The following is a 13,263-nucleotide window of genomic DNA, read 5'->3' as shown; positions in this document are numbered from 1 at the left end:
TGTTACAACAGTGAGATATTTTGCCTTCTTCATGAAAATGTGGAGTAACGCATTGAATCTCTGGACAGTAACTTTAATCCGACTACTTTGTAGAATAAAGTAATGCGTTAGACTACTAGTTACTTTGAAAAGCAATTTTTTGAGTAACGCGTTACTTAGTAACACGTTAGTAACGCGTTACTGGCAACACAGAAAATTATGTATGCCATAAAGCAGTCAGCACATTTGCAGTTTTTTGTGTTCCTACCATCCTCCTCAAAGTTGCTTAGTGTTAGTAAAAATGGTACAAAAAGGTAACATTCAACTTGTCTTAAGTCGATGTTTCATCAGAAGAGTTATGAAAATACTTTAATAAGATTGAAATGTTCCGTAGTGCTACTTTAAGTGTAAACATTTAGCTGTCAGACTTTCCAAAGTCCAAGTTATGTGGTTTATTTTAAATGCACAACACGTAATTCTCTTTATGTCTAATTCAACCGTAAACTAAACACATTTTCACTTGTGGAGGCAGCACATCGTATACTACCACACTGTCTGTATGTGGCAGGTGGACACATCACCAACATCAACCCCCTTTGAACTCATTAACTTGATGAAGCAATCAAAGACAGCATGTGCCACCTGAATACCAGTTGCCAACGGCCTTAGCGACCGCTAATCTGTGCGCCCAGCAAATCTCAATGCAGCTCTGCTTATTTTTTGGTTGTGTTTAATTTTCCAGTAACCTTAATGGCATTTCACTCGTGGAGGCAGCACTTCACATGCTACACTATGTGTTGTGGACTGCCTTGAAGGTTTTGCTGGATCTTCACCCACCCTGTCGCTTCCAAGTTTGCCATCTGTGGTACAAAAAAAAATTAAACGAAAAGAAAAACACACTTACTGGCTGAAGTCAGTTAAACTCTGAATACAACTAAAATATTAGCAACACCTCTCAATTTGCTGCCGTGCAGTTCTATGCCATAAAACCAGTTTTGTTTGTACCTAATGTGACGGTGTGAAACCCCCACCCCCAATTTGTTCCCCTCCAGCGATCACGAATTGCAGAAAAACAGCTCACTCACTGCACTATGATTCACCGAATGCAATGAGTTCCCTCAGTCAGGGTTTTTTCCGTCTAGCGTCACAGTGGAGCCATTATTAATTCATGAAGCCATTGTAGCTGTTTGTTTCTTTCTAATTCAGAAGAATGTCTTCGGAAAGACATCATTAGGAAAGACTGCGGGCAATTGGAAATGTCATTTAGTCTCTCCAAGGCGCAGCTGCTGCACTTACTGTAGTTTAGCTAAAAAAAAAAAAAGAGGGTAAAAGCATTAGAAACGACTCTCAGGCTACTCTATTATTAGACCAAGATAAATCATTCAAAACTTTTTCCACAGTTGATTGACTGAGATTGCATAAGTGAGCACACACTCTTATAAATGGGGGTGTAGTGGTAATTAAACAATCAAATTCATACTCATGTTAAATGAGTCAGCACACAGCCTGCCACATTCAAAAGTGCCTCTGATAAAACCCCAAATAATGTTTATATGTTCTTGACATTTTTTGCTTACTTTACTTTGATTGACTTACTTACTTTTACCTAACAGTTACTTAGTTACAAGACCAAGGAGCTGTGTTCAGACTTCAGAGTTAATCAATCACATTCAAGCTTCTGTTAAATGGGAGTTAGTTGTAGTACACACTTGCCACCATTAAAAGTTTCTATGATTGATCACAGTTCAGATGGTCTAGTAGGCTTTCAATAACATTTCCCCCACATGTACTTGGGAGGTTTTGTTAGATTTCCCGCACCTCTTGCATCAAAATGAGGACAAGCGCTAAAGAAAATTGATTTTTTTTTGTTATGTAAGAATCTACCTGGCACGTCACACTCAGGACTAATGGCTGGCAGTTTTAAGTGAGTGGTGCGGGGCCTAGAGTAAATATAGAAGCTGTGTTTTACATGCTACGATGTGTCATATGGTTATATATATTGTTATTGTAATTGTTGGACATTTCAATGAAGTAATACAGTGACAATGTAAGATAATCGCAAGTGGATCTGTTCTATTTAAGCATCCTGTAAAATCATGTCAGCAGCAGGCCCGGAGCCAGATGGAATGTGGCCATCAATGATGTTCATAATTCCAAGTCATCATGATATTTTTTAATTTTTTATTTATTTATATATTTATATATATATATATATATATATTTTTTTTTTTTGAGCAGGTCATCAGTGTTACACAACAAGTACAGTCATACTTAGTATTGTAGTCTGAATCTGAGCACAGGTGTTTGTTCTCTTACTGGTTTTATATTGCTAGATTTCTACTTGCTGTTTTTGCTCCCATCACTGTTGGCTTGAGAGGACTCTTGCCGGTATAGTCAGCACACTATATAAATATAGAAACTTCATAAAGAGTTTTTGTGAATGTTGATTAAATTAATATAATTTAATGCTTACATTAAATTGATATGGAACATAATTCACGTTTCGCATTTAGATGTGGCGCTCGACAACCATTATAATAATAATTTGCTCCTAACCCAACTCTAAAACGCAAAGTCAACCTTCAACTCTACCCCAAACACTAACCCAATCCTAAACCCAAATGCCCAAACCGAACGGCTAACAGTAACGAAAAACACCAAACCTAATCTGTAACGACAACCCCTTAACCTCTGATCACTGGCCCACATACTAATAATTCCAAAACCTTTGCTGCCATTAATGTTACCTATAACCTGTACAACTCATTTGACAAAAATGAAAGAAACCTTTCAGAATGGACAAATAAAAACAAACAACTGTGGCCATGTTGTTGCACAAGTGTACACACCCCCTCATACCTTGGGATGTGGCTGTGTTCACACTACCATTTAAAGTGCCTCTGATTAACCCCAGATAAAGGTCAGATGTTATAGTTGGCTTTTCATGACATTTTTTTCCCTGCAAAAACCTGAGGTTTTTGAGCTGATACTGACTGCTCTTTAGAATAGTTTGTAATTCTCTCCACCTTCACTAAGGCCCCAGTTCCAACTCTAGAGAAAAGACCCCAAGGCGGTGATGCTGCTACTTTATTCAATACTAAGAAACACCCAATATTTTGCAAATTGACAACCCCACCACTAGAGGACAGCAAAGAGACCAAAGTTTGACTTGGATCAAGCTTTAAAAGAATGACATGAATAAGTGCTGAGCGCCTATAATTTTTATTTTTTATTTTTGAATGTCTTAAAGATGCTTATGTTTGTATGATCCTAACACACCCGCTCTCCCTTTGTGTCCCCCTTCTTCCGTCAGCACACAACCTTCCTCCTTGTGCGGGCCTTTGTTGGGAAACAAAGAATGCTCAGGCATCTGTTTTCAGGAAAAATAAAAGACGCAGAGGAGGGAGGGAGTGTCTGGAAGTCAGCTATGAAGTCAAGCTTGACCGACCTGATCGGTGAGAATCAAAATGAAACCGCGACGACTCAAGCCTATTTTAATGTTAGAACACAAGGACATCCCTCTGTTGTGCTTCATGAATCCTTCACACCATTACCCCTGTTGACTTTTGCAACACTTGTGTGTTTTTTCAAGAAGGAGCTGGTATTTCCTGTACATCCTGCTCCGCCGAGCATTCGCCGGTCCCTCCTCCGTAACGTTTCCGTCACTTCTCACGGCAGGCATTATCGGCCTCACTCCACACGCGGCTCACCGAGATTACTAAACCCCAAAGCCAATAACAGTGAAGTCTTGTATAATGCATAAGGGCCTGACTTCAGACAATGTGCAATTAGTGCTGATAAATAAGTAAAGAGCCCAGACTTTCTGCTGCAAAGGAGATGGGGCTCTCAGTTGAACGGCCGCGGGACACATGGCTTTTATAACAACACTTTTTATGTTTTAAATCTATGCTATCGTATTTTTACAGATCCCAAAAGGAGTGTAGCTTCAGCCACATGTTAAACTACATTATTTGATTCGGCTGTGGTTTCGAAAGCCATTCACAGTAATACTCAGTACCCACCATCTGCACTTATATTGCTTGTCACGTCCATCCGTTTTTATAGGTTTGGCCTCATAAAGGTCACGTGTCACTCCGTGATAGACAGGTTTCATCCTGGACTGGTCGCTAGCCAATTGCAGGGCATATACAGAGTACAGACAAAAAAAATAAATTAAATTAAAATAATAATAATAGGCACAGTCACACCTATGAACAATTTAGCCTTCAATGAACCTCCATGTTTTGTGTACAACTGTACATGTTTGAAGATCATTGCTGGAAACATGAAAAGACTGGGAACTATGTACAGTATAGCGTCAAACTTTTTCATCATTTCAGTTTTTCAGATTTTTTTTTTTTAGATGTGGCCAAAATGGTGTAGATATAAACTAGTAGGAGTAGGGCATGATTCGTCCCTCGCATATTATGTACAGTAAGAACTTGAGCATGTTTATTTGCAGTTAGCTAGCTATGCCTACACCCCGAAAATACAGTACTTCGTTCTTTCGAATTGTTCACTGGGTTGGCCTCTTTAGAGTGCCTTGTTGTCAGCTGTGAGTGCATGCATGCCATGCAGAAAAAGCTGAAAACAGTGAGAAAGGGTGGGGGCTGAGTCCTTTTTGGCAGCCAACATGTGGACTGGGGCTTAGTGATTGAGTGACTGCACTAGAGTACCTCATTGTTGGATGTGTGTGCGCACATCATGAAGGGACAGATAAAAAGTGAGGGGCTAGCTTTTAGAGCACCTTGTTGTCAGCAGTGAGTGTGCGCATCTGATGTCAGCAGCGAGGTGGTGGGGCATTTTTTTTCCATTCCCTCTTGACAGCCAGCTTCGAGATCGGAGCTTTGTGCTGGCATGAACGCTTTAGTGTGGAGGAAGCATTAACAACAGATTTGGAGAAGCAAGCTATTCCCCATCTGTCTCCTAATTTATGGGCATTGTTGTCAGCTCTAATAATTATTCGTGCTGGACCCTTTGTATCATGTGCCACTGCTGCCAACCTGAAAACGACACGTCTCAATAAATTCTGTTGTTGTGCCAAGTTGCCAAAAGGGGAATTTTATTGACAGAAAAAAAAAACATTTATACTTAGTACAATCCCCCTACTTTTCTTGGTCTTTTTTTTTTTTTTTTTTACATAAGTATTTGTACAGCAGCGTATGAGGACTTTTTCCACCACATGGGCAATGAAAGGGTTAAGCCTGACTCTGCATGCACAGTGCATGCAGGCCAGCCTCCCCAACCACTCCACTCCTCCTCCCTTGCACTTTAGTGTACTTTCAGGAGACGTGCAGGGGGCCTCTCAGCCTTTACACAGCACAGCATTACATTAACACGAACAGAGGAGTTTGTAATTCATTTTGCCCGAAAATTTGGACTGAGACATAAGACATTTTTGCGCGCTTCTAGTCTTTTTTTCTTCATGCCCAGAGGCGGAGGCACATTTTGGTCTTCTTTCCTCCTCCTACTCAAGTTGGGAGCCTGATGCTGCCATGTCATGAAGGTAAGCGAGTGGGGAGGGAAGCGGAAATGAAAATAAGTATTTATTGTATTATTATGTCTTAGATACTTTTTTGTTTATTTTTCCTCCCCTCGAAATTACAAAAGCTGAGTCACGGTGAGATAGTTCACCTCGTCCCGTTCGACGCAACGTCCTGGGACAATTCGACACGTACAGGACAATGTCAACTAAAATGTGCTTTTTAAATTTTATTCGAAATGAATCCTACCATTCAGGTCACCCATTTAGACTTGAATTACGTGGACTTTGCACTACTACTTAGGCGCTAGGCTATGTTGTTTTCGTGTAAACATAAATAAAAGGATCTTGTAGAGTAACTGTTAACCCGTATCAGTATCATTGAAACTTATCTTAAGTGGAGATTTTATGTTTAAAAAAAAAAAAAAAAAAAAAAAAAAAAAATCTTCCTGTTTATACGTAGTTATGTCGTCAATAAAGTAACAGGAAGTGCACCTCCAGATTCGCCATGATGTAACGCAGGTGGCTAATTAATCGCAGGTATTTATTTTCTATTTTTTTGGTTAATTATTTCCTTTTCATTTTGGGTAAGAGTACATCCAAAGTACACACTGTAGGTGAGACTTCACCTGTGCAGTCTATTCAGAGACAATTGTGCCCATTCAGAAAAACAACAACATTCTACCCTCAGAAATGACTAGAAATACATTTGTATAATCGGTCTACAATATATATATATATATATATATATATATATATATATATATATATATTTATATTTATTTATTTAGTTTTGGGGGGGCAACATATTTTTGTTTTTGTTTATGCTTTTTTTTTGTAAACAGACAAGACAAGGATTTTCTTTCTCTCCTTGAGCGCTTGACTGATACATGCGGGGCTGAGGAAAAAATATCTAAAAATATATTTTAGACTATCAAATAAAATATTGGGTGTGCTTAACTGGGGCTATATAGATTTCTGACGAAATTATTGACAAGTGAGTATCTGGGCATTTCTGATATTTCTTCAAAGCAATGCTGTTACATGATGGTTCCTTTACGCGGTGAATACAAATAGCGTTTTGTATTGTATTTGCCTGTGACTATCATACAAACCAGGCAGATTGCTATAGTAGTCTAATGATATTCAGTCACATTTTGAAATCAATATAATCCTCACAAATCAAATTACAATGATCCAAAGCCCAATGCTTTTCAGTGAGTGGAGAGTGTCATTTCACCGATTTGACCACCATTTTGACTTGTGACGTACAGTCATAATTTTTTTTTCCAGTAGGACTAGCGCCATCCCTGTTTGTCAATCAGCAAGCTATTACTTCCTTCTTTGAGGGAAGATGACGTCAGATGTTGGGAACGGGTGGGAAGGTTCCATTTTAAATTTGGGGTGGAATGTACCACATAATTGTGACAGTGACTCAGACTTTGAAAATGAAAAAATAACCTCGGCTATTGTTTAACCATAATTTGAGTCATTAATAGCTTTAACAGGTTATTCCGCTTCTTTACAATGTTTCGCGGCAAGTAGTGTAGTTAATTAGCAACGAGATACCTGGCAAACAGCAAAGGAGGTCAAAACATGTAGGTGACAATGCTCAACTTTAACACTAATGATTTTTATTATTGTTAGTTTGAAGTACAGTACGCTGTATCATATCAAGGGGCATTTTTATTGTCAAACAAAACTGACCATTATCATTGTCAAGACAGAAATTTTACAACTTACAACTTGTCATAGTGCAGGTGCAGGACAGGTGTACCTAATAATGTAGCCCATAAATGTATTACATTCGGAACATTAGCAGTTCATCCAACCTGACAGTATTGATCAGTTCAAAGTGCAGTCCAATGAAATGAACCGTGGCGTAACAACTGCAAGATTTCAAAAGAGCTCCCCTAATTCCTGTTAAATTATATATTTTTTTTTTACTTAACAGAAATTGGAAGTGTGTTTAACGTGGTTTACTTGGAAAAACTTGCATTGTTTTTTTTTTTTTTGGATCACTTTGCATTGTCCTGTAGAAAGATGAGCCTCAGCGTCGAGTTTCGTGGTGCAGTGTAGTTTCGTCTCCCCTCTTCACACCTTTTTTTTTTTTTTAGTTGAGTTGGATAAGTCCCTGTTGTTCCGATTTAATATGTATTTATTTTGGACACTTTTATGATTCCAGGACAACACAGTGAACTAGTGGTTAGCACGTCTGTCTCACAGTTATAAGATTTACAATTTCTGCTGCGGCATTCCAGTGTGATTGCGTGTGTGACGATTTTTCTCCTACATTTCCAGAATATGCAATGTTATCTTAATTGAAGACTAAAATATAGGGCATTCACATCTATTGATAATTCTGAGTTTAAAGGGACGGGCAACTAATGCTGCATTCAAGGATGGTCGGAAGTTGGATTTACCCGAGGTGGTTTTTCCCAGTTCTGACCTGAAAGCGTTTGAGGCGAAAGTAAACAACCAAAATGGCGGATAGTGATAAATTGGTTTTTATTTTGGTCCACAAAACTCATTTTGACCTCCGGAAAACTCACCTTCTCACAATTTTGCTTTATTTATTGTTTTTATCTTATTTCATTAGCATTTCATACAGTTCCGTAGTTCACCGTATAATTTCATGCAGGGAGATATTGGCATACTGTCATGTACGTTGTGCTACGTGAGGTTACGTCGAATATTTATGAATGAAGAAAGCTATCTAGTTTTACTCGAGTAAATTGTGTTTTACCGTTCATGGTCGGTGTTTTCAAAGGGGTCGCCGTTGTCGAGTGACATCACATTGTAGTCCGTCCTTGAAGTCAGGGTACAGTACTTCATTTTTCAGACTTGGCAAGTGGAATTTTCGAGTTCAAGGTAGTGTTCCCGTACACACTTCCTGGTTTGAACTTGGAAAAGTTTGACTTCCAACCATCCTCAAATGCAGCATTAGTTGACGGAGGGAGCAGTCACAAATTTTCATCAGTGCCCGGTGGGGGGGCTTCAGAGGACCACGCACATCCTAATTAGATGTATAACATAAGTAACATTTTAAATATGGACGAAATAATGTCTGTTTTTTTATTGATTTATTGTCCGATGTCCATAGAGGCAATTCCATATTCTCTTTCATTTCTACTTTCTGTACTTTAGCATATTTGCAAATAATTTTTTTTCCATGTGATCCTAAACATCTCATGCATTGTCTTCCCCCCTAACAGGAACAAATTTGTGGATATAACTGAAGCTGCAAAGACAAGGTTGGACTTATCTGGACTTACACCTCATCGCTATTTTTTCTGTGCATCTATTTGAAGAGCCCCCTACTTTTTTCCCCCCACTGGAACACTGAACACAACCACCACCATCATGCAGACCTCCTCCCTGCGCCGCCAGATGAAAAATGTGGTCAATAACTATTCGGACGCCGAGATTAAGGTGCGCGAGGCCACCTCCAACGACCCGTGGGGTGCCTCCTGCTCGCTGATGGCCGAAATCGCTGACATGACCTACAACATGGTGGCATTCACTGAGGTCATGAGCATGATCTGGAGGCGGCTCAACGACCACGGCAAGAATTGGCGCCACGTTTACAAGGCACTCGCCTTGCTGGACTACCTGGTCAAGACGGGCTCAGCCCGTGTGGCGCAGGAGTGCCAGGACAACATCTACTCTATCCAGACCCTGAAAGACTTCCAGTACATAGACCGCGACGGAGAGGACCAGGGTATCCATATCCGCGAGAAGGCCAAGAAACTGGTGGCACTGCTGAAGGACCCGGAAAAACTGAAGAATGATCGGGCCCAGGCGTTGAAGACCAAGTCGCGCATGGTGGGGGTCTATGGTGAATATGGGGAGCTGCCTCCTCCATACCCGGCTACTCAAGCCAGCCACTACGCGACATACGGGCCCAGAAGTTCACACTCTAATCTCCAATGTGAGTAAAAAGACGCCTCATACATATCTTTGTTCATTTTCATGATGGATGGATGGATGGATGGATGGATGGATGAAACCGGAGATGGTGCTATCCATTAGATGCTCTGGATGGAATGGACAGAAGTTCTATTTCGTCCCTCCCGACCGCCAGAAGGCGGTGCTTTAAGCACTGAATGTTCCTTTCGCGCATGCGCAGTTCGAGTAATGCATACCAAATTAGTCACCTGTGACCCCTTGGTGACCCTAGAAGGGTATAAGTTCCGGTGTCACCCAAGGTTCGTTTCCTCTTTTCTTCTCGCGTGGCGTATGCATACGACACATTTTCGAAGAGTGTAAGAATTGGGATTTGTATTTATCCTCTTGACCGCGCCGCTTGGAGCCTTGTGACCGGATCGGTCGGAGCTGCGTAGTTCGCCCTCCAAAGGCTGCGGCGACGGTGTTTTTCTTTCCTTCGTTCGTGACCCGACGTGGTCGCGTATTCTAACCTCCCGTGGGGTAAGGTTATTGACTACTTGTTGTCTACTTTGCCGTCTAATTTCCGCGTCTGCTGCGGTGTTTTGAGTTTTTTGTGTGGCTAGCCTCGCGTTAGCGCCCTGGCTACCACGGCTCGTGGTTTACCCTATTTTTTCCTCCGCTGGCTTTGGCAGCGTTAGCGCTTCTCTCGGTTTATTAGCGCCGCTTTCTCCGACGGTGTTGCCGTTTGGTTGTTGCTTTTCTTTTTGTGCCTTTGCTGGTGAGGGCAGCGTCAGCGTCCCCGCTCCCAGCTTACGGCGTCGCGCTTCTCGCTCGATTGTTTGTCTTACTTACTTTTGTGCGTGCCCCGCCTGCGGTGCGCACCTGGCTTCAGCTGTACAGGTGGCGTTCGCGCCCCTTCTCTCAGCTTGTCGCCGCTTTCGCGACTGCTGTCTGCCCCTCCCGCCCGTCGGCCGCTCCGTGTGCGTCTGCTGCGCAGGTGGCGTTCGCGCGCCTTCCCTCAGCTTATCGCTACTGTTAACGACTAACTGTCTTCCCCGGCCCCCCGTCGGCTTCTCGGTGTACGTCTGCTGCGCAGGTGGCATTCGCGCGCCTTCCCTCAGCTTATCGCTACTATTGACAACTGGCTGTCTGCCCCCGCCCTCCGTCGGCTGCTCGGTGTGCGTCTGCTGTGCAGGTGGCGTTCGCGCCCCCTTCCCTCGGCTTATCGCTGCTTTAACGGCTTACTGTTTGCCCCGACCCACGCGTCGGCTGCTCGGTGTGGGTCTGCTGTGCAGGTGGCGCTCGCGCCCCCTTCCCTCAGCTTCCCGCTCATCGCTGTTTGGGCCTCTTTGTGTTCACAATGGAGGACTCCCGTTGCTGCGTGGACTGTGGTATCCTCTTTGAGGCCTCCGATGTCCTGGACGATCGCTGCCCGAGGTGTCTTGTTTCTGACCGTGCCGGTGATGGCCGGGCCTGCAGTCCTGGTGTCAGTGACCCCAGTCCACTGGGTCATCTGTCGTCCTCCCAACCGAGGCGCCGGAAACGTCTCGGTGTGTCCTCTGCTGTACATGCCCCCCCCCCCAGGAAAAGGGTGGCGCAGCGACGACTCGCTTCGGAGGTTGGGCACCTTCAGGCTGAACTGGCAGAGGTGAGATCTCTTCTGCAGGACCGTCACCCTCCCACACTTACGGGGGGGCCGGGACCACCTGCCCTGCCCATGCCGCGACCATCCACCCCGCCCATGCCAGTGCTTCCTCCTGAGGAGGACGCCATTTCCTTGGCAGCTTCGGCTTCCTTTTTTCATGACGACGACCGTGACCCGGGGTCTGTGGTTTTGGGACCGAACTCTCCAGCGCCCGCTCAGAGTTCGTCCAGTGAGGCGGGGGATGGTTCTATACGGGCTGTCCTGCGCAATGCCTTGGACCTCCTGCATTTGGAGGTGCCTCCACAGGCTCAATCGGCGTCTGAGAGCGCTTTCTTCCGGCGCAGGTGCCCTTCCTCTGCCTTTTCTGTCCCCGCATCTGAGGACTATCTGCGGGAACTGCATGCTTGCTGGAGGGATCCTGGGGCTCTCTCCCGCCCTTCGGCTGATGGCCGTGATTTAGCATCGATGCACGATGCTGCTAGTGTTGGCTTGGACCGGATGCCTGCTGTGGAGCCAGCCGTCGCATCCCTCATTATGTCCCCGGAGGAGACCCTTCGGCCATCTGTGCGATGTCCTTGACCCACGGGTACGAGCTGCAGTTCCGACGCCGGCCTCCTGCTTCCTGTCGGGTCAGGGTGACTCATCGCCGACCCGGCAAAAGCCTCAGCTCTGGACCAGGAGCTGTCCGCCCTCCTGGCCAAGGACGCGATCGAGGCCGTGGACCCCCTGGCACAGCCCGGGGGCTTCTACTCGACATACTTCCTTGTCCCAAAGAAGACCGGTGCTCCCTCGCTCCGCGGGTCTTCACTCGGTTTGTGGAGGCTGCTCTGGCACCCCTGCAGTCTGTGGGCATGAAGGTGCTGCCGTACCTCGACGACTGGCTCCTCTGCGCGCCGTCGCGGGCTCAGGTGATCCAGGACACCTCCGATCTCCTGTCTCATGTGGCCCGGTTGGGTATCAGGGTCAATTTGCCCAAGTCCTCTCTGGTCCCCTCTCAGCGGACGGACTTCATTGGTGTGACGTTGGACACCACGGTTATGAGAGCCCACCCATCTCCTCACCGAGTCGACGATGTTCTTCGCCTCCTTGCGCTCTTTCGAGGGGGCAGGCTGTTGCCTTGCGTCGCCTGCTTGCGGCTTTTGGGCAAGCTGACGTCCATGACGGCTGTGGTCCCGTTGGGTCTGCTGACACTGCGCCCACTACAGAGGTGGCTGAACGGCTTCCACTTGGATGCCAAGTGGCACCGCCACCGGAGGCTCAGGGTGTCCCCGTCGGTGCCTCCTCGCCCTGGCACCTTGGAGGGAGAGGGCTTTTCTATTGAGCGGAGTCCCGCTGGGTGTGGCCCCGGCCCGCCGCGAAACAATCACCACGGATGCCAGCCTCACGGGCTGGGTGCTGTCTGGCAGCACAGGACGGCTCAGGGAAGTTGGTCTGTGCGCGACAGGGTCGATCACATCAATGTGCTGGAGCTTCGGGCGGTGTACTTGGCACTCATGCACTTCTTGCCATACCTGAGCGGACGGCATGTTCTCATACGGTCGGACAACACCACGACCGTGTTTCAAATAAACCGTCAGGCCGGCGTCAGGTCCGCCCGTCTGTTGGAGACCTCCCAGCACCTTCTCAGGTGGGCTGCTCCCCGTCTGGCCAGTCTACGGGCCACCTATCTGCCGGGGGTTCGGAACCAGCTCGCGGACTCTCTCTCCCGTCGGGGTCCTCCTCCGGGAGAGTGGCGCCTCCACCCAGAGGTGGTGCGCATGATTTGGAGCAGCTTCGGCACTGCGGAGGTCAATCTCTTTGCCTCCGAGGACTCAACCCACTGCCCACTTTGGTTTTCCCTGAGCGAGGCCACCAGCCCTCTGGTTCTGGATGCACTGGCGCAGCCGTGGCCGGAGTGCCTTCTCTACGCCTTTCCGCCGCTCCCTCTGATATGGCTGACGCTTCAGAGAGTTCTTCAGGAGGGGCACACGCTGTTGCTGATGGCCCCCTTCTGGCCGGCCTGGACGTGGTTCCCCCTGCTCCGTCAACTGTGCTCCGGCGAGCCGTGGCGTCTCCCCGACAGGGAGGACCTGTTGTCTCAACAGGGAGGTCGGGGTTGGCATCCCGACCCTCGGCGCCTTCGCGTATGTGTTTGGCCACTGAGGGGCCCCAACCGCTGCTGACCGGCTGTACAGAGTCTGTCACGCGGACCATTCTTAATGCGAGGGCACCGTCCACTCGGCAACAGTATGCCAACAGGTGGAAGTTGTTTGTGACGTGGTGCGGAGAA

General features: G+C 46.0%; 1 protein-coding gene across 3 annotated transcripts in view; it reads left to right on the top strand.

The window, feature by feature from the left end:
- Positions 1–4,756: 4,756 nt before the first annotated feature.
- epn3a (epsin 3a) overlaps positions 4,757–13,263 on the top strand; it is a 26,611-nt gene continuing 18,104 nt past the window's right edge. Inside the window, exons 1-2 of one of the 3 annotated variants that reach the window (XM_077529073.1) lie at positions 4,757–5,485; positions 8,677–9,392. In XM_077529073.1, the coding sequence (XP_077385199.1) occupies positions 8,825–9,392 (568 nt within the window). In that variant the 5' untranslated portion in view covers positions 4,757–5,485; positions 8,677–8,824. Of the gene's footprint in view, positions 5,486–8,278; positions 8,333–8,676; positions 9,393–13,263 lie in introns of those variants that run through there. The other 2 variants (XM_077529056.1, XM_077529066.1) reach the window with 2 other exon arrangements.

Source organism: Festucalex cinctus, chromosome 1 (assembly GCF_051991245.1).
Source record: "Festucalex cinctus isolate MCC-2025b chromosome 1, RoL_Fcin_1.0, whole genome shotgun sequence".
Lineage (NCBI taxonomy): Eukaryota > Metazoa > Chordata > Actinopteri > Syngnathiformes > Syngnathidae > Festucalex > Festucalex cinctus.
The sequence above is the reverse complement of the archived record's forward strand: the minus strand, read 5'-3'. Positions and strand labels throughout refer to the sequence as shown.